Genomic DNA, 27,621 nt, shown 5'->3' with positions numbered 1-27,621 from the left:
TGGGAGGAAACTGGAGGACCCTACTCCTTGTCACGTACAACCGGGGATTTGAAACCACAACAGTTGACTCAATGACAGACTGTATGATACAGCACGCACATGCTCACCATTCGGCCCTAATAAAATTGTAAAATTGATGATTTACCTGAGAAGAAGTCTCTACATCATCTGTATCATTCGAATCTTTCTCTTCGTTAATATTGCCTTCATGTTCACCGTTAATTATCAACTTCTGTAATCGTCTATATTGTAAATTATCTAACTTCCGTACAGCGTTTTTAGTTCTGTATATTAATTCATTGATAACATCACCAAGATGCGTGGAAGTTATAAATGGATCCTGAAATTAAACCCTCAAAATAATTAAATATTTATTGAGAAATTGTATAAAAGAAATGAAATTGGTTTTAATGTCCTACTGTTCTGCACCGACTGGGCTAATGGTAATGGCCTACGCCATTCTGTATATTGCTATGAGTGGCATTTTGCCAGGACTGCGGCGCTACGGCCTACTGTTCTATCAAATTCCAGCTGTCAAGGTATCTTTTACATCCACGCTAACGTGTGGACCAGATCTCAGTTTACCGTACCCATAGGAACAACTGTAGGTAGTCTCTTGCCAGACACTGACAAGGGGGAATCCTGCCGGAAAATCATGATGAACTTTCTTAGCCAACGCAGGAATCGAACACGGGACTTCCAGGTTAGCGATCCAACGTCCTACACCCTGAAACACTGGGGTTCTTTACTTCACAGAGATAAATATGGGTGTTTAATAAAAGGAACAAGGCCATTTTCAGAACTTGGCCCAAGACATGAGTAACTAAAAATGCGATTTTTCAAACAAACTGGGGCCATAATCCAGGATGCTAAGTTCGGAAATGGGCGATTATTGAAAGAAACCAAGATCTTTGTGATATAAACATAAATTTAAAGTTTAATCAAAATCGTATCAACATTGTGGCTTCTAGAGGGTCAACAACCTTGATATACCACATATTTACACTATTTGCATACAAGGGGGTGGCCATTTTGCCATTGATAGGGTGTAACGTGAATATATTCAAACAGGTTTTTAAATTGGATAAAAATTGTTTGTTCTAGAGGGACCACAAGCTAAAAACGTGATTTTTCGTACAATCAAGGGCAATAAATCAGGAAGTTAAAGACTGATATGTGTGAATATCGAAAGGAACCAAGATCTTTGGGTTATAAACATTAAGTCCAAGTTTCACCAAAATCGGAACACGTAAATTGTCTGGCAGGTAAGTTCTTCAACCAGACAATTTCACTGTTGGTCAGTCAAAACCCGTAAAAATGAGTGAAATAAGATCAGTCTTTCAGTCAACGCAGAACGCATTTCAATGGCTCACATCATGGTCGTTGATTGCTACACCAACTAGTCCAAGCATCTCCAAAATTCACATTTTTTACACTGCAATTTCACTGATTTCTATTTTATCTTACACATTTGTAGATATATAGCTTTTTTTAAAAATACACATTAAACATTACATGTAATAGTTCATCTGCTGACGGTCTGTCGGCAGGATTTTTGGCGAGGCACACGTCCACAAAGTTCCTGAAATTATCTGACCAATCGCCACCAGATAGAGAGGGAGAATCATTTTGAGCTATATGATACAGGGCACTCATAGCATTCATATTAAACAGCGGAGGTTTTCTTTCAGCTGAAAATAAAATCGTAAATTATCTTAAATATTATATAAAACCAGGTCTAGATATGTGTGACATTTTACTATGTGATGGACTTACAGCCATTACATTTAGAAAAGAACTGAAGTTAATCCCAATAAGAAGTTTGGAGTTAGTAGACTCTTGCAGACTGATTTCAGCAGAATCCTAGTGGAATCTTGAAGACTGATTTCAGAAGAAAACTAGTGGACTCTTGCAGACTGATTTCAGGAGAAAACTAGTGGACTCTTGCAGACTGATTTCTGCAGAAACTTAGTGGACTCTTGCATAATGATTTCAGGAGAAAACTAGTGGACTCTTGCAGACTGATTTCAGGAGAAAACTAGTGGAATCTTGTAGACTGATTTCTGCAGAAACTTAGTGGACTCTTGCAGACTGATTTCAGGAGAAAACTAGTGGAATCTTGCAGACTGATTTTAGGAGAAACTTAGTAGACTCTAACCAATTGATTTTAAGAGAAACTTAGTGGACTCTAGCAGACTGCTTTCAGAAGAAAATTAGTGGAATCTTGCAGATTGCTTTCAGGTCAAACTTGGTGGACTTAATGGAGAATCCCATTCAATTTATTTTTTAGGATTGTAGAAAACGGAAATGAAATATCAAGCCCTTTGTTAAATAATAAATCAGACAAAACAAATTAATTTAGGTGGTAATATTTTCATTGAAAATATGTCCAAAGGGCAATAACTCTTTCAAAACGTGAAATTATCTGCCCTTGAAGTTGTCTCCCCTTAGCCCACAGGTGAGGACTTTTTTCCCCTATATTTTTTTTTTTTTTTTTATAAGCAGACTTTGCGAAATAAGGAGAGTGATCACTCACCTAAACGTGTCAATTGCGGTGGCCGACTCTCTTACAAATAAAATGTTATAAAAGAATTGTGATTTATTTACCTAATTCTATACACGTTATACCAAGAGACCATATATCACTCTTCCCATCATACTGACCCTCATCCATCGCCAATATCACTTCTGGTGCCATCCAATATGGCGTACCAACAAAAGAGTTGGCTGGACTGACTAACGATGCTGAACCAAAATCAGCTAGAAAATATGATTTAAAACAAATGTAATTAGGTGCATGTAGGTATTTTATTTTATGCATTATTGAGGCACGAAATTGAGCAAATACTTTGTATTTCTGGGGGGGGGGGGGGGGGTTCAGTGATTTTTTGGTCTTCATTATTGGATGTCAATTAAAATTAATGCCTAATGAAATGAAATGGGGTTTAACGTCCTACTGTTCTGCTCCGAACTGGGCTAATGAAGACAGGCATACGCCATACAATGTGCTATGAGGGAAATTTTGTTCGGACATCGGTACTACGGCCCACTCTCATATCGAATCCCAAATATCAAGGGATCTTTTACGTGCTTCACAATGCGTACACAGGACCTCGGTTTTTTGTCCCATCCGAATGACTAGACAGATGTCCTTGTCAGGTCCTTTCTCCTGCACCACTGACAAGGGGGAACCATGCTGTAAAATCTGGATGAACTTTCTCAGCCAATGCAGGGACTGAACACCCTACCATGTACACCTGACCTCTGTATTTCATCCCACACGTCTGGCATCAGATCTCCTGGTTAGCGAGCCAGCAACTTACATCCTTGAGCCACCATGGCTTTAGAAATTAAAGTAATGTTTAGGACTAACCTAATTTAACGGTTCCATTTTCTGTAAGTAATATATTGCCTGCTTTAACATCTCGGTGTATTCTATTTAAACTATGAAGATAAGATAAACCACGTAATGCATGTTGACATATAGCTGCTATCTCTATCTCTCTCAATGGCTTCTTGTGAACTGTAAACATAATAATACTCATAGTAATAATAATATCGGGGAGGGGAGAGAGGGGGAGGTATGGCGAGAAGAGGGGGGGGGGGAAGAGAGACTAACAAGTTGACATATAGCTGCTATCTCTATCAATGGCTTCTTGTGTACTATAAACATACAATAATAATTGTTATAGAGGGAGAGAACTGAGGTTTAACATCCACTTGACATAACACCCAACTCCCACTTCAACCCCCACCCCCATCAATTCATAGGTTCTTTGTACAAATATTTTAAGAATGCCAATGGTTCATTGCACCAAATGTTCTCTCTTGATCAATGAAAATGCTGCATTCTCAAAATATTACTGGTTAAACAGGTATTATTCAAGCGCTAAATCTGTCTATTACAGGTCTTTCTTTAGGCCTTAAATCTTATATAAAGTACTAATTAGACATTTATTAACATGACAAGACCACAATCAACTCTTGATATAGGATACTCAAGATTTTAACTAGATTATAACGGTTCGACCATTTAATGATTTAGCATAAAAATCTCAAACAACTATGACTGTGGTTTCTATCAGTGCACACATCCTTTCAATATCTTTGCACGGAATAAAGTAATTTGAATGAAATTTTCAATATTTTCATTTTACATTATCTATGTTTGAGCTATTATAGCAAGAATTGTCAGCTCTTTATCTAAATCTTACATAATCCATCATTAAGCTACCTTGACTAAAGCCCTGGTGTATTTGTAAGTGTAATAAACTTCAGAGAGAGAGAGAGAAATGGGGTTTAACATCCACTCAACACAAACTAGGTCATTTTGGGGCTAACACATGGTTCAATCTTATTTCAATAATTTGCTTGTGCGTAGGGGTCTTTAGCAGTGGGAAGAAACTGGACAAATACCCACGAGGTTGGACAGGCGACCCTACTCCTTGTCACGTACAACCTTGGAAGGGTAACCACGCCAGTTGACTCAATGACAGACCTTATGATACAGCGCGTCTGTGCTAACCATTCGGCCAGGCTTCGGACATCCAACCCCCGTAATAAATTGTAGGTCTTACCTTCAATAATATCTGAAGCCGAGCCTAAACAATATTCCATAACAAGCTACAAAACAAACATAAATAAATATATATATGTCACTGGTGAATAGAGGAGAGATCCTTCCATTCTATCTGACCAACAATATAAATAATTAAATGGACAAACATTACAAAATTTAGAAAAGCAAAAGAGCAAGAGGATATCTTATCAAATATATATATATATATATAGAGAGAGAGAGAGAGAGAGAGCAATGGGGTTTAACATCTACTCCACAAAAACCAGTTTCTTTTGGGAATAAATAAGGTACAACATTGGGTACAATCTAATTTCAATAATTTGTTTTCACATAAGGGGTCAATATTGTACACGTTGGACCATTCACCCTCCCTCCCCCCCCACCCTCACACAAATGTTAAACCACTACCCCACCCCTCTTCCTGGATAAACAAATAGAAGATGTCTTTAGTCATGTTTAACAAATTACACAAATGCAAACCACAGGGACGTAGATAATATTGAAATAAAAGGCATATGGCCGTAAAAATAATTGGTTCTGATAAATTTCTGACTGTTTTGGGATTTGGTTGTATTGATATAATTGTAAAAGATAATGAACATGTGTTTTTGAAATATTTTCCTGCAACTGCAGACCTTATCGGATTTTAATAGATCAGTTGCCAGGCAACGAAACATACATCCTTAATCCATTTGATTGGCTTTTTATTCTCGCCCATGAAAATCATTACCCTTCTTCATCTCATGAGCATAAACGCTGTCTGTGTATGAATTCCAAATCAATCAGAAGAGAACTTTAACCTCAAGATCTCTCTGTAAAAAGTTCACGCTAATCGAACTTGTGGATGATGGAAGCATGACAATATCCGACCAGTCGGGGGTGGTTTAGCTTGTCGGTCGAGTTAGGAGAAACAGAAATATTCTTATGGCCAGCCTAACAAGTGGGAACCACGGCAGAAAATCCTTATGAACTTTCTTGGCCAACGCAGGGATCGAACACGGGACTTCTGGATTAGCGAGACAATTTCTTACTCACTGAGCCACCGTGGCTCTTGGACCAGGAGCAGAACTCTAAACGTTACTCATATTGTAGTTTTTGGGGGTGACACACTTCGAAAAATGCTTTAGACTCTGCCAATTCCAGTTCGACACAACAGAAACTGACAGGCTTGTTCCTTGCAGATTTGCATATCAAGTCTTAATTCATCAACTGTCTGATTTTAAATTAAGATTATTTATAAATTCGTACCCATGCTGTATTATCTTTTATATAACATCCCTTGTAATCTATCGTATTTCTATGCGAGAGCTGACGAAGAAATTTTACTTCTTTTACGATATCTTGCCATTTCTGAAAAATAAAAAACATATCGTAGAAATTATCCAATCTAATTAAAATATAGATCTATATTTCGTTTCGTTTTTTATACTTTCGATGGCCTACACTACATGTAGATCTAACAAGTTATAGTGGGAGTTCACATTCTATGACGTCAGGTACCAAGCAAGCGACATTTGACCCGATAACGTCAGTCATTCGATTAACCAATTAGCGACCGCCATGCTTTTTTAAATCTCCTTCTGCTTTGTTTTGATTTCTATCGCTGGTAATGTCTACCCCCAGTTCCGCGCAAAAAAGATCAAATGCTCCATTCGACAGACCATTTGATGGGCTGACCCCTCATTTCAAGCAGAACACGAGTTAAATAACAAGTCTTCCAGATCCAAGTTTAGTAAAGACAAGTAAAAACGAAATTTTAAATTATAAAAAACGAAACGAAATTGGATCTGTGTTTTAATCAGATTGAGAAATTATCATAAAACTGACTTCATTTTTAAAAGATGCAGCAGTAACTTATTTTATGGTAAATTTGTTCACTTTCTACGTTTGTGACATTCAATTAACGAGACACGTTGCTTGTACCACAAACGTTATCCCTAAGCTGGGAGAAGAAGACATCAAAATTCTTTAGGGTTCTATATCATATGACCTTATACCAGCTTCTATCTAGTATCTAGTATTGCCCGGGTAACTGCAGGTCTGGAAATAACAGTTTTAGATGTACCTGACAAAATGTCAAAATTAATGAAATAGTACCTGACATTTTCAACTTAGTGCCGGACATGTATTAATAATATCAATAAAAAGACAAATCAGTGCCGGACAAAATGACAGGCACCTGAGGTTTAGTGCCTGACAAAGCCTGAATCTGTGCCTGACATTGTCTGTGACAGGTGCCTTATTTCCAGGCTTGTTAAACTGGCATGGTATTTGTAGACAGGTATGGTACAATGATCTGAGGTTGCCCGGGTATCTGGCTTGGTATTTGTAGACAGGTAGGGTACAATGATCTGGGATTGCCCGGGTATCTGGCTTGGTGTGTGTAGACAGACGGTACAATCAATTTGATTAAAACACAGATCCTATTTCGTTTCGTTTTTTTATAGTTCAAAATTTAGTTTTATTTGTCTTTACTACGCTAGGATTTTGAAGAGTTGTTATATAACCGGTGTTCTGGATGATGTGAGGGAATAGCCAATGAAACAGTCTGTTACGGCAAGTCTATAAATATTGACGTCCATTATTACATGGCTAATACTTACATCAGTAGCTCCCTTTCCACTAAAGGACATCTTCTTGATAGCAACCACCTCTTTTGTGATAACATTTTTGGCCTAAAAAAGGACATTGAAAATAATTAATGACAGAAATTTAAAATAATGCCATTTTACATGAAATATTCACTTGGGTTTTCCCATGTAGTCAGCTGACTCGATCAAGTCTGAACATTAGAAGCACGGATATTATGTTCCGGAAAATCTGACATACAGATGAACACCCTATTTGTCCCCTGTTTTCTCTTACACCGTAAAAAAATAGGTTGCCAGGCAATAAACATACGTCCACAGGAAGTAAGTTGTCCGAGCAGTCCAAAACTGATCAAGAATATAAACCCATTAGGATGTGTTTGTCTTCTAGTTCTGTCCCATGCAATAGGGTTCTTCGTCTCATGACATTTAACAAGGTGTACAAATTTAAAGTCAATCGGACATATAATTTTAACCTCTTGTGAACGCAGTACTGACGACAATACATGAAAACGACTACATTTCAATATGAACGTATAAAGATAGGTTGCCAGGCAGCGAAACATACGCCCACAGCAGCTATATCGTCCGGGCAGTCAACAAGAGTTGTCGCATATTTTTACTTTTTTAGGTAAAGAAACATTTATAATACATTAAAATCTGATTAAGAGTAACAACTCATTAAGTAATTATCAGAAAACCATTAGATTAAGAATTTGTTTGGTTTTTATAAAGTTCTGCCCCATGCTAACATTTAGAATATGAAACTTTTAAAATCATGGATTTAGCTGTTCAAGTCATAAAGATTCATTGAAAATCATTATACTTGTTCGTCTCAAGACGGACGGACGGGGGCGACGACAATATACAACCACATTTAAATGTGGGCGTATAAAAATTATTGAATGCAACTCGTAAATGAAAGAATTCATACACGCTCTTTCATGAAACATGCATTAACCTAACACATGATCTATGTAATGCACTCGGCAAACGTCGACAGATTCCGGTACCCTACATCTAGCTTCGGCTGTATGAAGGTAAGTGATATGTACCTATGCCTATACAATTGCGATGCGACACCGGTTTACTTATTAGGAACACTTGCCACTTTTAAAAAGAAGTTATCATAATTGTGTCGTTCAAAGCATATGCAGAATTTTCATTGCAAAGTTGTCCTTGTTTGAAGAAAATCTGATAAACATGAAAGAAAAATAGCTTCAGACTTAGAAATATTTGTATGATAAAACATTCTTCAAAGGCGACGTCATGGACAACGCTGTTGGTAATCCGTGAACTTGAAAGTAATTCCAATGACGGACTTCGTCATCCAGTCGAGGCTAGATGTAGGGTACTGGAATCTGCTGAGGTTTGCCGAGTTAAATAAAATGTATAATTCTTTATCTATTTACTTACAAAGTAAACTGCTCCAAAACTGCCATGGCCAATCTCTCGCAGCTCTGAAAAGATTTTGTCGGGGTCATCATTGCAAAATAGTCCAACAACGTCTGGATCTTTAAGGTTTCCCGGTTTGGGTAAATGAGGCATGGCGGGGTTGTCTCCCTTCTTCTAGCTGGTGTCTAGGACACGGTCAGGTTCATAATTAGTTGATAGCTTCATGTATTATCAATTATTTGGTCACCTGAAATAATAGGTATATATATGAACAACTCTACAAGTAGTATTATCAATTATTTGGTCACCTGAAATCATAGGTACACGTACAGAATCAACGACATGTGGTCACTTGAATACAGACATACGGTATACACAGAACCAACAATACACAATATCATCTCTGTCATTAAATCCAGTGGGATGGTTTCGATTCCCCACTTGGGACGTGACAACTGTATTCTCCAGATTCCCCCACTTCTGAAGATCCATACACGCAAGCGCATAATTGATATAAAATTGAACCATGTTAGCCCCAAAATGACCTAGTTTGTGTTGTTTCTGTCTCTCTATGGTATATGGTATGCTTTGAGGAAAATTTGCATGAACAGGAATTTAATTCCAACTGTCAAGGATTCTGTGATGTGTACGTGAAAGTGTACACAGGACTATTTATTGTTGTCAGTCATTATCACATATGTGATAGAACTTGTTAAACACGTTCCAAATATAATTTTAACAGATGCATAGTGAAGGTTTCTACAAAAGAAAGTGACGAACACAAAAGGAAAACACGAGTTATCCTTCTATATAACTGACTGAAGTGATGAGTGATAACAGATACACGGGCGAATTTCTGCTCGCTAACAATTCCTTCGAAACAATTTTGGAAACACACTGGAAAATCACAAGGAATGTTTGCAGCCTACAATACTTGTAGGATTGAATCCATTGCCTCCCGAGTTCACAAACCAGCTCCTCAAACCATTATAACACTTGGTAAACTATACATGTACATCAACAACATGTAGTCAACTTAGTTCATGAGCAAGCGTCTTATTCACTGTGCCACCACTGATCTCAAATCATAATAATACTTGGTATACTATATATCAACAACATGTGGTCAACTTAATTATATACATGTATATATTTCACATCGAACACACAGATTGAACCTGGGACATCTGAATTCGCAAGCAAGCGCCTTACCCACTGTGCCACCACTGATCTCAAATCATAATAATACTTGGTATACTAATATATATCAACAAGATGTGATCGACCTAATCAATAATACAGCACCAAGACTACTATATGTTAAGTTACACCCAACACAGACGCTTTCAAACCATTCAACACTTTATTTCTATTCAATAACTTCCTTACTTTATTCAACTTAATGATCCCGAATAATACAAATTATTTCTACATTAATATGTTGATTTTAAAAGGTATGATTTAGGAATACAGTTTATAATATTAATACACAGAGAGAGAGAAATGGGGTTTAACATCCAGTTGACACAAACTAGGTCACTTCAGGACTAACATACGGTTCTATTTTATTTCGATAATTTGCTTGCGTGTAAGGGTCCTTAGCAGTGGGAGGAAACTGGAGGACCCAGGGAAAACCCACAAGGTTTGAACAGGTGACCCTACACCTTGTCATGTACAATTGGGGAATAAACACCACGCCAGTTGACTCAGTGACAGACTTAATGATACAGCGTGCACGCGCTAACCATTCGGCCTACGGCCATCCAATATTAATACAAGTACTATTGACCAGCATGAATTCATCACAGATATCTTGGAATTTTGACGTCATATAAAAAATTTGTCAATCTAAGCACAATTGTCTGAGGAACAAACATGTCAAGTTTTATGTCGATTGTAATTCGATTAAACATACATTATGCAAGAGCAAAATCTTCTTATTACAAGTCTTTCTTTAGGCCTGAAATGTCATCTAATTATCAATTAGACATTAATTAACTTATCCAGACCATAATAAACTCTCGATGTCAAGGCTAGCCTTCGATGTTGGCTGGATTAGATTCCTATATGCCGCTAACGGCCAGTGATAATTAAATCCAAAAAAGTGGATAATCGAGACTATGCTGTTTATATTAATGATTTTAGTAATGATGACCAAGACTATGCAAAAATTTCACCCGCTTCTTTCTCGGCTCATAGTGGATCAATTTGACTGAAATTTTCAGCAAATTACCTTTACACTATCTAGTTTTTAACTATTATAGCGAGAACTGCCATCTCTTTATCTTATCTCCCATAATGTATCTTTAACTTGATAACATACAGATAAATTATTCGTTTTTCCATCAGATCTGTTCTAGTTTATTGCTCTATTCAGTGACTAAATAATTCTAAAATATAAATTATCAGTTCAGTTTTTCTATTAGATGTTATTATTGCTCTATATCACAGTTCCTAAATACTTCTTAAATACCACTATACTAAACACAATAAATTATTATCAAACATTATCACACACACAACTCTAAATATACCCCACATACATCATTATAACCAGTTATAAACATATAAACACATTTCAAAATAGTTGAAGAATTACATTCATTGCTGAGTACATGTATTTCAACATAGCTCGAGTGCAGTTACGTGTACATGTACATTGATATGCAAAATGACCGTCACAGTCTCACAGACACATGTAAGCTTCATCCATGCAAACTTTGTTTATTATTCCTATTATCATCCAGAAAACCGTTGAAACACTTGCAGTGATATGCAGTTAATTAAATTGATATGATATTTTCACATAAAGTAAAGCGTCTATGTTGTTATATTGAGGTATCATCAATTCAAACAGTTTGCACAGGGGAAGGTATCTTTAACTAGGTTCAATAACATTAGATGTTGACATGGGAAGGTATATTTAACTAGATTCAATAACATTAGATGTTGTACATGGGAAGGTATCTTTAACTAGATTCAATAACATTAGATGTTGTACATGGGTGGGTATCTTTATCTAGATTCAATAACATTAGATGTTGACATGGGAAGGTATCTTTAACTAGATTCAATAACATTAGATGTTGACATGGGAAGGTATCTTTAACTAGATTCAATAACATCAGATGTTATGTTTACACAGATAATAAAAGGATTAATATAGAAATACGTATATTTTACGTCAACATATTTTATCAAGAGTTTTCCTCATCTCTGACATATTTGATTCCCTAACAATCCAATATCTATCATATCATCTTTACATTCCTCATATAAACGCATTTTATAATATTTACTCACTCAAATCTTGTCTTCTCTATAATTTGCTTTATTTAAACAAAAATTATACAAGAGCTAAATCTGCCTATTGCAGGTCTTTCTTATCTAAATTATTAATTAGACATTAATTAACATATCCAGACCATAATCAACTCTCTCTTGATGGCATCGCTAGCCTGCAATATTTACTGGATTTGAATCTCAATCTGATCTGTTGCTCAACGCTCATTGATGAGTTTATCCAGAATGATATCGAGGCTAGGCCTAAAATTTAATAGCTACATTTTTGGTTCAGAGTGAATCAATTTGTCTGAAATTTTCAGCAAATTCCCTTTACCTGGTAAAATAACATCATCAATGTTGATTTAAATTCACCAATAAGTCATGTTTGCTATGTTGGAAGGCTAATGACGACTGACATACACCATACAGAAATCTAAACCAGACGGCAGCGTTTCTCTCCAATGTCAAATATTCTTTAACATGTACGCCACAAAATATTGTTTTTTCTGTCCCATCCAAAGGACTAAACACTGTTCTTTTCAAGGCCCTCTGTTTAGCACAACTGACAAGTATTTAGAAGTTTTGTATTTTAAGACACCATTAAAGATTCTAATGCAAAAATATTATCTATGCACATGTTCAAAATTGTCCTTGATAATAGCAGATCTAATAAACAATAAGGTTTACCACCAGTAACTATATCTCACAATATGTTTGCAATTGTTGTATACACAGCATACAGCATGTGGGGAATTCTGGGAGATTAGATAACGAGTTGACAGTTCTCACTATAATAGTTAAAAAAATAGATAATGTAAAGGGAATATGTTGAAAATTTCAGTCAAATTGCTCCACTCTGAACTGAGATCTTAGCTTTTGAATTTTAGGCTAGCCTAAAGCCGGTAGGATAAAAAAAACAATGTCTTGATTATCCATTTTTTTCAAATAATGTATTTAGGCTAGCCTAAAGCCGGTAGGATAAAAAACAAAGTCTTGATTATCCATTTTTTTCAAATAATGTATTCCAATGTGCTAAATATTACAGGCTCGCGATGACCATGAGAGTAGATTATGGTGTGGATAAGTTAATTAATGTCTAATTAATAATTTAAATAACATTTCAGGTCTAAAGAAAGACCTGCAATAGGCAGATTAAGCTCTTGCATAATACATGTATAAGTTTGATTTTACAAAATAAATATACCATTATTAATATTATAATATCGGACATTCCAGTATATCATCATATTAAAATATATATCTACTCCTGTTGATACAACTAGTGAATATATCTTATACTTCCTTGTCTATGTACATATAGATAAAATAAGTCTTGTTATACAAGATATACTGTATCATTTATTGACAATATTTTTGGACCACAAACAGGTGCTTGTTTCACAAAATTTTAACTAAAGATAAAATCCAGCAAGCACTAAAATTTTGATAGAATAAGCACTAAAATCAATCTAATGTTATCCATTCAAATTACTAAAATTTAAAATTTGAATTTTATCTTACAGTACCCTAACTATTAATGTTCTTGTTGTTTTTCTTAAGGTTGACGCACACCAAAAAGAACCTACAGGTTCACCAATAGATGTACGTGTGTACTATCTACAAGAAACTTGGTCAACTTTTTCATTGGACAATTTGCATCAATAGTTATATGACATCAGTCACAATTCCAAGTTCAATTCACAATCCGATTAAAATACAGATCTATATTTCGTTTCATTTTTTTTTTTATCCTTTCGATGAAGATCTGACCGGTTGTACTGGAAGGTCACGTCAGGGGTTATACGAGCGGCTTATCAGCGTTGACGTTTCTAATGGTTAACCCACAGTTCCGTGCATCGCACACCAAGAACTCGCCATAACAGACCGTTTCATTGGCCAATCCCTCAGTTCAACCAGAACACCGGTAATATAACAACTCTTCCAGATCCTAGTGTAGTTAAGACAAGTAAAAGGAAATTTTGAACTATAAAAAACGAAACGAAATAGGATCTGTGTTTAACCAGATTGCTCAGTTCCTGGACCATTGTACACTGGTATTTGTTTTCACTTGGGGAGGTTGGAAGGCTGAGTGGTTAGCAGGTGCGCATTTTATCATAAAGTCTGTCATTGAGTCAACTGCCATGGTTACGATTCCCAGGTTGAACATGACAAGGAGTAGGGTCGCCTGTCAAACCTCATGGGTTTTCTCCAGGTCCTCCAGTTTCCTCACACTGCTAAAGACTCCCTACGTGCAAGCGAATTACTGAAATAAAATTGAACCATACGTTAGTCCCGCAGTGACCTAGTTTGTGTCGAGTGGACGTTAAATCCCATTTCTCTCTCTCTCTCCCTCTCTGTTTTCACTTGTTATCACACAATTTAAGTAGCCACTTAAACCTACTGTTCAAATGTATATGTCAGGTCTATGCCTAGAATAGACCACCAAGTAGGAAAAACTGCCAAATAAATCAAAGACAGCACAGACAATACAAATTTAGATACAATGTGCACAACATTGTTAAATGCCAATTCTACATGTAGTTATGAACCAATTTCCCTGTTAATTCACTTCCTGAATCTTCTAATCATTGTTACTGATCACCCATAGCAACTATCAATATGTTTTAATATATTTGGAATGTCACTAATCAAAATAGATACTTGTCATGAATCCCCACCAAGATAATATCAGTTGTTATCTTTCTGGAAAGAAAAAGCATGGACTGCCTCACACACCATACCTACATGTAAATCGGTATTTGTATTAAAATTGAAATTAACATTGAGTCAAACAGCGTGGTTTCGATTCCCCGGTTGTACGTGTCAAGGAGCAGGGTCACCTGTCCAACCTCGTGGGTTTATTCTGGGTCCTCCGGTTTCTTCTTCCCGAAATGCCCTACATGTAGTTTTTGTTGAGTGGACATTAAACCCCATTTCTCTCTCTCTGTATGTACCTAGGTTATGTTCGAATATTTATCTGTCCATTCCATCAATGTGTTTAAATGTTTATCCTGTCATGGTTATTTTCATCTTTTAAATATTTCTTGTGTAGACAGCGCTCTTGAGCAACCAATTGGTTTGATATTCAGCGCTTTATAAATAGACTAGCAGCTTCACTCGGGGGTCATAACCCCGAAACCGGAAGTCGTAGACTAACGCCACCTGGCCTATGTTACTCCCCGGTCCGAGCTACCCCTATATCCCAAATTTCAGACTCAGGGCAGACCTAGTGTAGACAGACAAACAGACAAACGGCAGTCACAAATATTAGTATAGATAGATTATTATTATTATTATATGGTGTATACTGCGTGTATGACCAACAATCATGTAATGTAGCATAATGTGGTGTATAAGTCCGCGTATATCGCGTGTATGACCAACAATCATGATGTATGTACACATGTAAACACAAACATTTGAAATATTCTCCATTCATAATAGATAAGAAAGTAGATGTTTATTTATGAGCCCCCAGCTATTCACCCAAATCGGGACAAACTTGTCCAACAGGTCACCTTATTTCTTTATACAAATCAACAACACAAGACTTCTAAATTCATTTCATCATATTATAAACATCAAACAATTCAATTTAATACTATTTGTAGCCATGTTGTTGTTTATATACTTACATAAAAAGAGAGAGAGAGAGAAATGGGGTTTAACGTCCACTCGACACAAACTAGGTCATTTCGGGACTAACATATGGTTTAATTTTATTTCAATAATTCGCTTGCGCGTAGGGGTCTTTAGCAGTGGGAGGAAACCGGAGGACCCTGAGAAAACCCACGAGGTTGGACTGGCAACCCTACTCCTTGTCACGTACAACCGGGGTATATAAAAAGAACCAAGAAACTAAATCCATACTATTTTACATGTAGGCTAAATCTATTTATTAAGACCAGCTCAATTTTTATCACGGAGGTTGAGATGTAAATAAGGTTAGGGCATGTGATTGGTGGCGAGGTTGTAGGTTAGGGTTAGGGTAAGCATTGGGTCTAGGTCCAGGATTAGGGTTGGGATTGCAGGCCTGGAAATAAGGATTTTAGATGTACCTAACAAAATGTCAGGCACTAAGTTTCATATCAATAAAAAAGACAAATCAGTGCTGGACAAAATGACAGGCACCAGAGGTTTAGTGCCTGACAAAGCCTGAATCTGTGTCTGACATTGTCTGTGACAGGTGCCTTATTTCCAGGCTTGGGATTAGAGCTAGCCTTATTTACATCTTGTGACCTATGACGATAAATTGGGCTGGCCTTATCATTTAGCACTAACCAACTTATCGGTAAGAACATCTACAGATTTGCATGTATCTCAGAAACCAAGTCAATGGTTAAAAAATACAAACTCTACAGTTAGAAAAATCTACAATCTACATCGGTATAACATTTGTTGACAGTAAGTGCTGTTATAGAGAGAGAGAGAGAGAGAGAGAGAGAGAGATGGGGTTTAATGTCCACTCAACACAAAGCAGGTAATTTCGGGACTAACATGGTTTTTATTTACATATTATTTTCAATAAATCGCTTGCGCATAGGTTTTTTTTTTAGCAATGGGAAGAAACCGGAGGACCCGGAGAAAACCCACAAGTTGGACAGGTGACTCTATTTCTTGTTACGTACAACCGGGGAATCGTAACCACGCCAGTTAACTCAAAGACAGATCCTAACATACAGTGCGCACATGCTAAACGGCCCAACAGATTACCAAAATAACATTTGTTGACAGCAAGGGACGTTATCGAGAAGAAGTAATCAATGGATATTTTATTCAAGAATATAAACTGTTAGAATATTTCAATCAATAAGTATAGGAAATGAAATGAAATGGGGTTTAATGTCCTATTGTTCTCCTCCGACTGAGCTAATGAAGATGGGCATACGTCATACAGTGTGCTATGAGGGAAATTGTGCTCAGCAGCACTATGGCCTACTCTTATATATAATTCCAACTGTCAAGGGATCTTTTACGTGCATGCCAATGTGTACACGGGACCTTGGTTTTTCATCCCATCCAAATGACTAGACAGCTTTCCTTATCAGACCCTCTGTCCTGCATCACTGACTAAGGGGAACCACGCCAGAAAATCTAGATGAACTTTCTCGGCCAATATAGGAAGGGAACACCCGACCTCCAGGCTAGCGAGCCAGTGTCTTACCCACTGTGACCCCCAATGGGTATAGGCCTATTCAACAATTAGTATAACATGTAGTCATATTTTATACAGAAAATATCAGTTAATTTTTATCCTATGGTCATGTGGGCAATATCCGAAGTGGTAAGGAGTAAAATTTTGTCTGAACTGCTTCATCAATTTCTATCCGTCACAAGTTCTTATACCTGCATCCCCTCGGTTGTCTGTTCCATCCAAACAAATACACACACTCTCCTGGTCAGCCCCACATAGGCTACCAGAATAACGTTTGTTTATAGTTACGGAATCAAGAACACGAACAAACACGATTTTTTAGAAAATGCAATTCGTAGTAGGAAACACACTAATGTGGCTCTCCCCCGAGAGCCTCAAATTTATTCTCTTTTTTTTTCTTCAGAAACAAAAATACCAGAATACCAGAAGCACCATTTAAGGAAGACCATCAGCACCAAAAAAAACAACGAATCAATTTTGTAAATAAATCTAATGTATTGTATGTATTTTTATAAAACTAGGAAATGTCACGAACTAAATTTTCATCATCCTAGATCAGTGTTTATGTGGAGACTTAACCTATTCCCTAAATTCTTATACCTAACCCAAGATTTTTAAAATTAATATACATATTCAAGAACTAGTATGATTAAACACTGTCTGAAAACTAATCTTTCAATGGCATTTAGCGATTCAACATAATATAACACAACACAGTTCTATGGATAACAATCACTATATTATATACACACACCACGTTTCGACAAGAATTCACTGGTTGTTATCAAGCATACAAATTACAAATGATGAGGAAAAAAATTGTGACAGTGTTATATATATAGGTACATTGAACAATAATAAGAGAAACCATTAAGTTAACAATCATGAAACGGTTTAACTTGGCTTAAAGTACATAGACAAATATGGCTACATGTGTTTATAAATAAACAAATAAATATCAATGTACTAGTTTTGTTTTTTCTTTTTGTCCATAATGAAATATATAAGCTTAGATAACAGAATCTATTTGAAATAGACAACAAAAAATGATAACCTAATAAGACAACAGAAAACAATGAGAAACTCTGATATCTTTATAAACAGAAATCAGTGTTGTATGATATAATGTATAATATATCAGCATTGTAAATATATCTACTAGTGTATACATTGATTCAAATATTTCAACTGACCTTCTAAAATATGTAGACCTATATATTATTATATATATATACATACAGGATAAAGATTAAGAGGTGTGATAATACCTAGTTAAAAATAGGGTATTGTATATACATGTAGGGGTCTGTAAACTAGGCTAAAATAAGGTATTGTGTAAAAGGTAATATAAACGAGGCTAAAATAGGGTATTGTATATAGCGGTCTGTAAACTAGGCTAAAATAGGGTATTGTGTAAAAGGTAATATAAACTAGGCTAAAATAGGGTATTGTGTGCAAGGTAATATTACTGAGGCTAAAATAAGGTATTTTATGTGAAGGCCTTTATATCAATGGTGTACCAAAGGGAGTCGCTGTGTCATTGAGTAAGGTACTAGTCTGCTAATGAAGTCTTACCTCTAGCTATCTAGCTAATGAATGAGAGGAATCGCTTTCCTTATTATGTTCTCTTTATTATGGTATTGGTAGAACTCTCCTTATTATGGTAAAACTCTCCTCATTTACCAAATCACTCAACTTTGGGCGGCATTTTTCGAAGATCGATATTTGACATATCCAAAAATATCAGCACAACCGTAAAGCTACCTGCATAAGATGTGCTTTGTTTCACAATAAGTACACGATTAAAAGATAAAACTTATGCCGACACAAATTGATTTCAAAACTGGTTTAATACCATACAGTGTATATATATAACTAGCATGATACCAGGCTTTGTGCGGGACCTAAACTGAACTATGACCTAAAACATTCATGGAATCACGTTGTTTAATTTGACACCACGTATATGGGGGTGGATCGTGGCGACGAAGTGTGTAGGTGAACATACGTACGTGTACATAAATATATGATTCTTGTACGCTTTCCCACTAGCTTACATCATCGTTTACTATTATTAGACTTATAATTGCCATAATGAACAGAGTTACCTCCCGTTAACCGCTAATTGCAGTAAAACAGTTTGGCTGCAGGAACATGCCAACATTAATTTTAGGCTGTGTTACAACTAATAAATGATCTTGACCTTCCTAAATCACGACCTACAGCATTCACGGGGTCATACTTGTTAATTTCATACCACATTATGGGCGAACATACATACACCGTCTTCATAAGCCCAGGTTAGGAGCAGAACAGTAGGACGTTAAACTCCATTTCATTTGATTTCATATCTTCGATTTTGTTTATATAGATACACTGTAGGTATACATTTAAGTATATATACATGTACACCACAGTAAATATACATGTAAGTATATATACATGTACACCACAGTAAATATACATGTACATTTTAAGTAATGAACGATATCAAGTACATGTATACTACATGAACAGAATATCTGCATATACCACAGTAAGTAATAAACATTATATCTGCATATACCACAGTAAGTAATGAACATTATACCACAGTAAGTAATGAACATTATACCACAGAGTAAAGAACATTATACTTGTGTATACCACAGCATGTAATGAACATAATAGTGTATATACCACAGTAAGTAATGAACATTATACATGTATATACCACAGTAAGTAATGAACATTATACATGTATATACCACAGTAAGTAATAAACATTTATATCTGTATATACCACAGTACAATGTACATGTACGTAACGAACATTATACATGTATACCACAGTAACCGCAGTAAGTAATGAACATTATACATGTATATACCACAGTAAGTAATGAACATTTATATCTGTATATACCACAGTACATGTACGTAACGAACATTATACATGTATACCACAGTATGTAATGAACAGTATACATGTATACCATAGTAAGTAAAGAACATTATACATGTATACCACAGTAAGTAATGAACATTTATATCTGTATATACCACAGTACATGTACGTAACGAACATTATACATGTATACCACAGTATGTAATGAACAGTATACATGTATACCATAGTAAGTAAAGAACATTATACATGTATACCACAGTATGTAATGAACATTATACTTGTATACCGTAGTAAGTAATGCATGTACATTATGACATACCATAGATAATAGGATATTATATAGCGGATATTGTAACTAGCCAACAGGATGAATTATATAGTCTGATCATGTCATTATTAACTGTGAATATACACCAGTAATTATCATAATATACCTCCGACCACCACTCTCAATTTAATAAAACATTTCACTTATTTCAAGGGCTCCCGTAATTCACTTAGCGTAACAATGACACTATTCATGGACACAAAAAAAGGTCACATGTAGACTGTGTAGAGTAGAAAAAACATCTTATTATTATGATGGGGTTTATATATGTACTTTACAATAAAGGTTTGAAGGAAGGGCTTCAACTATCCTATATTATTGGGTTAAATTTCTATTGCAGTGTACGTCGTAGTTCAAACTAGATAAGTGTCTACAAAAAAAATAGACAAAAACTAAACTTTACATTTTTCATTTGGGTTTAATATTCAATTATATATACAATGTATTTTATACAAAGCTGGTGTCTTTTTTTTTACTTAAAATATATCTGAACTAAAATCATGCAATGTTTAAAAGAAAAGTTTAACGAGCCGATGTTGGTTTCACTTCATTCATGTGTAATCTCATTAAAAACATTCTTTTATTTAGTCTGATTTTAAACGATAAGAGAGAGAGAGAGAGAGGGGGGGGGTGACCTTCACTTGACACAAACTAGGTCATTTCGGTACTAACACATGATTCAATTCTATTTCAATAATTCACTTGTGCGTAGGGGTCTTTAGCAGTGGGAGGAAACCAGAAAAAATCCTCGAGGTTGGACAGGTGACCCTACTCCATGAGTCCATGTCACATACAACCGGGGAATAAAAACCAAGCCAGTTGACTGAATGAAAGACCTTATTTGATATAGCGCGCACATGCTAAGAATTCGGCCATCCAACCCCCCAATAGGAATGAAATGGAGTTAGATACGGTATCATTTTACTGATAACAGGAGAATTTTGCCTGGACAGCAAGGTTTCGGGCTGCTCTTCATCTAAGGGTCAGTTACGTTTCTTTTACAGGTATGCCAAGGACTGCCAACAGCCAGTATCACGGCGCAATTTCTGATACATATTTTGGTCGTTGTTAATCAAAAATCAAAATATAACGTTTATATATAAATGATTTCAGTAACTGTGAGTCATTATGCCTGTCATTTTGGATATTGACATGAACATTTCAGTCGTTGTTGTTTGTATTTTAGAGCCGAAAAAAGTTACCCTTAATCAACAAATTGAAAAAATCGCTTCCCTAAAATAAACCTCCCAGTTTCGATAAGAAGAGTGATTTAGAAATTAAGGAGAGTGATTAATTGTGTGTATGGAAAATGATCCTGAAGATCAATAACTGCATGTTAGGAGGTCATTCATGGATTCATAAATGATAATAAACCCCCCATGACTTTGTAAAGAAGAGCGATTTTCAATTTTAAGGTGGGGGAGAAAAAACTCCCCTTGGTCGACATTCAGGTGAGCGGCAGGCGCTTGAGAGCGATCGCTCGCCTTAAAAAACAATGACTGAGATTTATAAACATTTTAAAGACTTAGAAGGCTTTCTCAACATTTTTCACGTGTATAAAATGCCAAATATGACATTTTCTTCTCAAACTACCCAATTCATCATACAAAATAAAACAGGGACCTAACTCTGTGATTAGGGACTATTAAACCGGAAATAGAGAATCAAGGCGCTTGAGAGCGATTGCTCGCCTTAAAAAACAATGACTGAGATTTATAAACATTTTAAAGACTTAGAAGGCTTTCTCAACATTTTTCACGTGTATAAAATGCCAAATATGACATTTTCTTCTCAAACTACCCAATTCATCATACAAAATAAAACAGGGACCTAACTCTGTGATTAGGGACTATTAAACCGGAAATAGAGAATCAAGGCGCTTGAGAGCGATTGCTCGCCTTAAAAAACAATGACTGAGATTTATAAACATTTTAAAGACTTAGAAGGCTTTCTCAACATTTTTCACGTGTATAAAATGCCAAATATGACATTTTCTTCTCGAACTACCCAATTCATCATACAAAATAAAACAGGGACCTTGTCAATTTCGAGTAATTATATCAGTATTCAATTTTAAAATAAATCAAGTTCGTCCTCCACGTATTGTAAATAAAATATAAAACAAATAAAGACAAGTAAACCGTAAAAACGCATGTGTCTAGTCAATCAAGTTTATTTGTTAATTTCCGTGTATCTCTGATTGAGCAAAAATAACTTGATAAAAAGTAGACGAAATTATTCTATAACAAAGAAATAACAATTAACATGAGTGGCGCTTTGGAAGACACTGCCAAGAATTGACTTCAGAAAGGGAGAGAGAGAAATGGGGTTTAACGTTTACTAGGTCATTTCGGGACTAACACATAGTTCAATTTTATTTCAATAATTCGCTTGTACGTAGGGGTCTTTAGCAGTGGGAGGAAACCGGAGGACCCGGAGAAAACCCACGATGTTGAAAATTGGCTTCTGTCATTTAACACTGAGTTTTGAATTCAAAGTCGAGCATGACTGTGTTCTATGATTTGTAAACGTCACTTGTTATCTAGGTGTTTTATGTTGAAACTGAAAAACTGCTAAATTGGATTTTATGATTAGCAGCGCTGCTATTAACCGTGAAAAATTTTCGACAGCTCTGGGTATGCCAATGTGTACAAAGCTGAACCATGGCTCCACAAAGATAGCAGTGGACTAAACAATTTGGCATTGATGGCGACTTTACTTTCGAGATTTTATTGTTTCTTTTAGTATATCAAAGGCATGCAAACAACTAATTTACCGGTAATAAAAGTTCACTGTTACTGTACAACAATTTGATATTTGACATAGCCTACAATGGTAACTATTCAGTAATTAGCGATTTGAGATCGTACCTTTTTATCTTTAATCTACATTTCAATTAATAAAAAAATAAAAATTATATGATTCAATTTCAGTATAAACTTGACCTATTTGATAGGGGTGAGTGCTGTGTATGGGGACCATCATTTACTTAAGTGTACCAGGGCCCTTTGCGCCTTTACCCGACGCTGATCAGCCTCACCCGTACCACCCCTGGTGACGTGTGAACATCAGACTGAAAAATCTTGAGCATTCTTCTGAGACCACATGACGATTTGAACTTGCAAACATTCTAGTCGGGTCCAGTTTGAGTGCCTTGACCACAACAGAAAAACATAATGAGAGAGAGAGAAATGTGGTTTAACGTCCACTCAACACAAACTAGGTCATTTCGGGACTAACACATTGTTCAATTTTATTTCAATAATTCGCTTGCGTGTAGGGGTCTTTAGCAGTGGGAGGAAACCGGAGGACCCGGAGAAACCCACGAGGTTGGAAAGGCGACCCTACTCCTTGTCACGTACATCGAAACCCCGCCAGTTGACTCAATGACAAGAAATGAAATAAAATGGGATTTAACGTCCTACTGTTCTGCTCCGAACTAGGCTAATATGAAGACAGGCATACGCCATACAGTGTGCTATAGTTTATGAGAGAAATTTTGCACAAACAGCAACACCTCGGCCAATTTATATCGAATTCCAACTGTCAAGGGTTCTTTTACGTACACACCAACATGTACAAGGGACCTTGATTTTTCATACTGTCCAAATAGCTAGATACATGTACTGTTGCCTTGCTAGGTCCTCTGTCCTGCACCACTGACAAGGTTTTCAGATCACGGTGAGGTACCGGTACACAAATCAACAACTTTAAGTTTTATGTCAGTTTATAAAGCAGAAGAGAAGTTCACAATGTCAAACACTGACTGAGATTCCAGGGAATTTGAAAAAAAAAAACTGTTTAAATAGTATAGTGATAACAGAAAAAAAGTAGTTGGTCTGCTGTAATCGTTTTTCTTTGACTGTTTCCCTTATCGTTTTAAATTTGAAAGAAGCCTGTATCACTACCGTTTGTACTTACGACTGGACCCTGGATCCATTACATTGATATGATAAAGAGAAAGAGAAATGCGGTTTAACATCCACTCGACACAAACTAGGTCATTTCGGGACTAACATATTATGGTTTAATTTTATTTCAATAATTTGCTTGCGTGATTCGATATAATGTGTTTGTTGTTCATTTTTGAAAGCTCTGTGTATATTGTGTCTTGTCTGTGGGTTTGTCTTGTGTGTTACGGTCAACCTAGGCTTTTTATTAGACATCGTAAATCCAAATTCATGTAAGAATTTAGTCAACAAATGACAATTTGTAATAAGAAAAATCGAAGGAAAGTCATAGCCCATCAGGTAATATTAATATGAAAGCTTACTGCTGATTTCCGATAAATGATTCATGAATGACAACTTTTTATCATGGTCCATAAATTAATACAATCTGGCATGGAGTTTTATTTATGTTGTTTATTTAAGCGGCGAGGATCGCAATCTCCTCTTATGTTTTACGCAGTCTTATTTAAAAAGGACTGGCTGTCATTGTAGGCAAGATTACGAATCTAATTCTCTGTAAATTACAAGCATACATCACATGTGATATGAACAATTAAATCAAAGTTACATTTTTAAAAAAACTAATAATTTTTTTCCATTTTTGATAATAGTGCCAGCACAATATTTCATTGAATCCATTCAGTATCAAATCGATTCATGTACATGTAGGCTAATTGACATTTCTATTTTGTTATGAATTATTCTACAAATATGACAATTTCTGCTACAAATCGACTCCCATTACATTGAAAATTCAGCCTACAAAAAACAGATCGCATTCCCCAATTTGTTTCACAGAGGATTACGAAAGTATTCTAATATCTCTGTAAAAGATGACCACCTTCAACATGTGACGTCTCATCACGCGATGTCAATCATTGGCTAAATGACGTGTGCATTGTTTACATAAGACTTTACTGGTTCGGGCGGAATGGAGTCTTTTACTCATTTTAATACCCATTTAAACTAAATATGAAATAATTTTACCTACAAATATGTCAAACGTCTTTATTTTTCTAATACGTAAAAAAAAAATGTTTCAGAATTTAATTTGTCGGAGGAAAAAAGTTAATATTTGTGGCTCATTAAGTCGCATCGATGTCATCCTTATCAGTGATTGTCGCAGCCTAGCGAATATTCACTGCTGATCAGTGTGCCCATTCTCACGTATTACATGAAATGAAATGAAATGGGGTTTAATTGTTCTGCTCCTAACCTGGGCTAATGAAGACGGGCATACGCCATACAGTGTGCAATGAGGGAAATTTTGCCCGGGCAGTGGCACTATCGCCTACTCTTATATCGAATTCCAACTGCCAAGGGATCTTTTACGTGCATTCCAATGTATACACGGGACCTCGGTTTTTCGAATCATCCGAATGACTAGACAGCTGTCCTTGTCAGGCCCTCCGTCCTGCATCACTGACAAGGGGAAACCCAGCCGGAAAATCTGGATGAACTTTCTCGGCCAATGCAAGGATCTTACACCCGACCTCCAGACTACGTATTACATGAAGACTTATAATCGTGTCAATACATAAATTATTGGCCCACTACAAGAACTTGTTCACCAATGGCCCACTACAAGAACCTGTTCACCAATCCCAGTACCTATGTCCAGCAAACCAGGATTAAGACTGGCATGATAGCCAGGGTTTAGTTGAAGTTCAGCTGTTAAATTCTGAAAACATTTCAAATTATTTTTCACCAATATATTGTCCTTGACATCCCTGAGAAGTAAGAAGAGTTTAAATACGAAAGGGAAGGTCTAGTGACATTTAATTTGATAATAAAGACTTAGAGGATGATATTCATGTCCAACAATGACAGCAAATGCCTAGAATTAGCTTATTCACCAAGTTTACTAGGCCTAGTAGTCCAAAGCCCTGACAATTTGAATTTCATGAATGAACTGGCCAACTGCTTGATAGCCTAATATCATTAAAATATCATATGTCCACAATAACTGTCGTGCATGTATCACAACAATGTTTTCAATATTTATGCTGCTAAAGAATTCAAAAGGTCGTTCATAAGCTAAATGGCATAACACAAACCATAATAGGGAATCTGTCTATCCTACACTTTAATGCTCACATTTTTTAGGTATTCCATGGTCTTGATGCGAATATAGGGGAAAATAACTCGAGTTTCACTCGACGTTCCTCGGTCACTCGAGTCGAGAGTCGATTGCTAGAGCTTTGGCTTCAAATTAGGTTGTAATTGGACAGTAGTTCCTGTTTTCGACCGTTAACATTTGCTGCTGTCGAAAATTTATAAACTATAGTTTACTGCAGTAACATTAAAATTCTTACCTATCCCACAACAACAATCACAGTTCACTTGTAAAATTCTACCTTGATTTCAATAAATTCCTCACGACTTTCAATATGGCGTATTTTTGAGCATGCGCGGTGAGGCTTTGCCTGATTTTTAAACAAAAACTTGTTCAAGTGACATTTGGTAGCATTCTGTATGTTTTAATATAGGCCAATATTAGTTTTAATGTATGTCTGATATTTGTGCTTATTATTTAGCTTTAGTTTTGAGCAAAGTACAGTTTAAGAAACTTTTTTCTACTCGCCCCCTGGACAAGGAAATTGCAGGCATTACGTCACCGGAAATAGATAATGCACTGGAAAATATGTGAAATTTTAATTGGTCTATAATGGGTAAACACGGTTTTTGCTACTTTTACTTTAGATTTCTGCTTGCACGCACGTGACGAATTTTGAGCCGGACTGTAAAATGTCATGCTGACGCGTTATAGAAATCTTTTTTTCTCATGATAATCACATGATTATAACTGTGTTCTAAAATTAGTATCACTCCCATCACAGATTGTTTTTACAAATCTATAAATTCCCATTCCCATTCCATATTATTGGCGTTTGTGATAAATGGTAAGACAGTGACTAGTAGTTATTGTGATTCATGTACAGATAAAAAATCCAATAAACGACTACGAGCTATATGGGGCTTATTTTAACATATATACTCTTCAAAAACAGTAGGGGATATTCAGAAACAATACAAAACTGCGGAAATGCATTGCTGTTTTTATTAGGTAACCAGTGTATCTTAATAACAGGCCAATTGCCTACACATGAACATAAACAGTTCATATGGGCGGCTTATCCAACGGCCCCATTTCACTCGCAAAGAGATATACCGTCAAAAGTGAAAATGGACGTTTTTGATTTTTGTCTTAATTATGAGTAATTGCTCCACCAATCCTCAGACATTTAGCAATTCGTCGTGGCATGCTCCTAACCGTCCAATCACGATTTAGGGCAATCTGACCAACTCCTCTTGCAGTGCCACGGACAATTTGACGTCGACGAACACGTCTCCCGATCAAATTAAACGTAACACACTAAAGCAAAGATACGCTAAACGGTAAATCTTATGCAAGAACCGATAGGAAAGCAAACATGGATAGATAAACCAG

At 36.0% G+C, this 27,621-nt stretch overlaps 1 protein-coding gene across 5 annotated transcripts in view; it reads right to left on the bottom strand.

Moving 5' to 3' along the window:
* The window catches only part of LOC126823231 (serine/threonine-protein kinase TAO1), a 51,522-nt gene extending 24,747 nt beyond the window's left edge, over positions 1-26,775 (bottom strand). For 2 of the 5 annotated variants that reach the window (XM_056101576.1, XM_056101575.1), the window contains exons 1-9: positions 26,486-26,770; positions 8,584-8,809; positions 7,183-7,254; positions 5,828-5,929; positions 4,578-4,623; positions 3,374-3,523; positions 2,608-2,760; positions 1,516-1,691; positions 146-340 (exon numbers count right to left, since the gene is read on the bottom strand). In XM_056101576.1, coding sequence (XP_055957551.1) covers positions 146-340; positions 1,516-1,691; positions 2,608-2,760; positions 3,374-3,523; positions 4,578-4,623; positions 5,828-5,929; positions 7,183-7,254; positions 8,584-8,715 — 1,026 coding nt within the window. In that variant the 5' untranslated portion in view covers positions 8,716-8,809; positions 26,486-26,770. Of the gene's footprint in view, positions 1-145; positions 341-1,515; positions 1,692-2,607; positions 2,761-3,373; positions 3,524-4,577; positions 4,624-5,827; positions 5,930-7,182; positions 7,255-8,583; positions 8,810-26,485 lie in introns of all 5 variants that reach the window. The other 3 variants (XM_056101578.1, XM_050551918.2, XM_056101577.1) reach the window with 3 other exon arrangements.
* Between the last annotated feature and the right edge of the window lie 846 nt (positions 26,776-27,621).

The sequence above is a fragment of the Patella vulgata genome, chromosome 6 (genome assembly GCF_932274485.2).
Source record: "Patella vulgata chromosome 6, xgPatVulg1.2, whole genome shotgun sequence".
Taxonomy (NCBI): domain Eukaryota; kingdom Metazoa; phylum Mollusca; class Gastropoda; family Patellidae; genus Patella; species Patella vulgata.
This window is presented reverse-complemented; position numbering and strand designations above follow the sequence as displayed.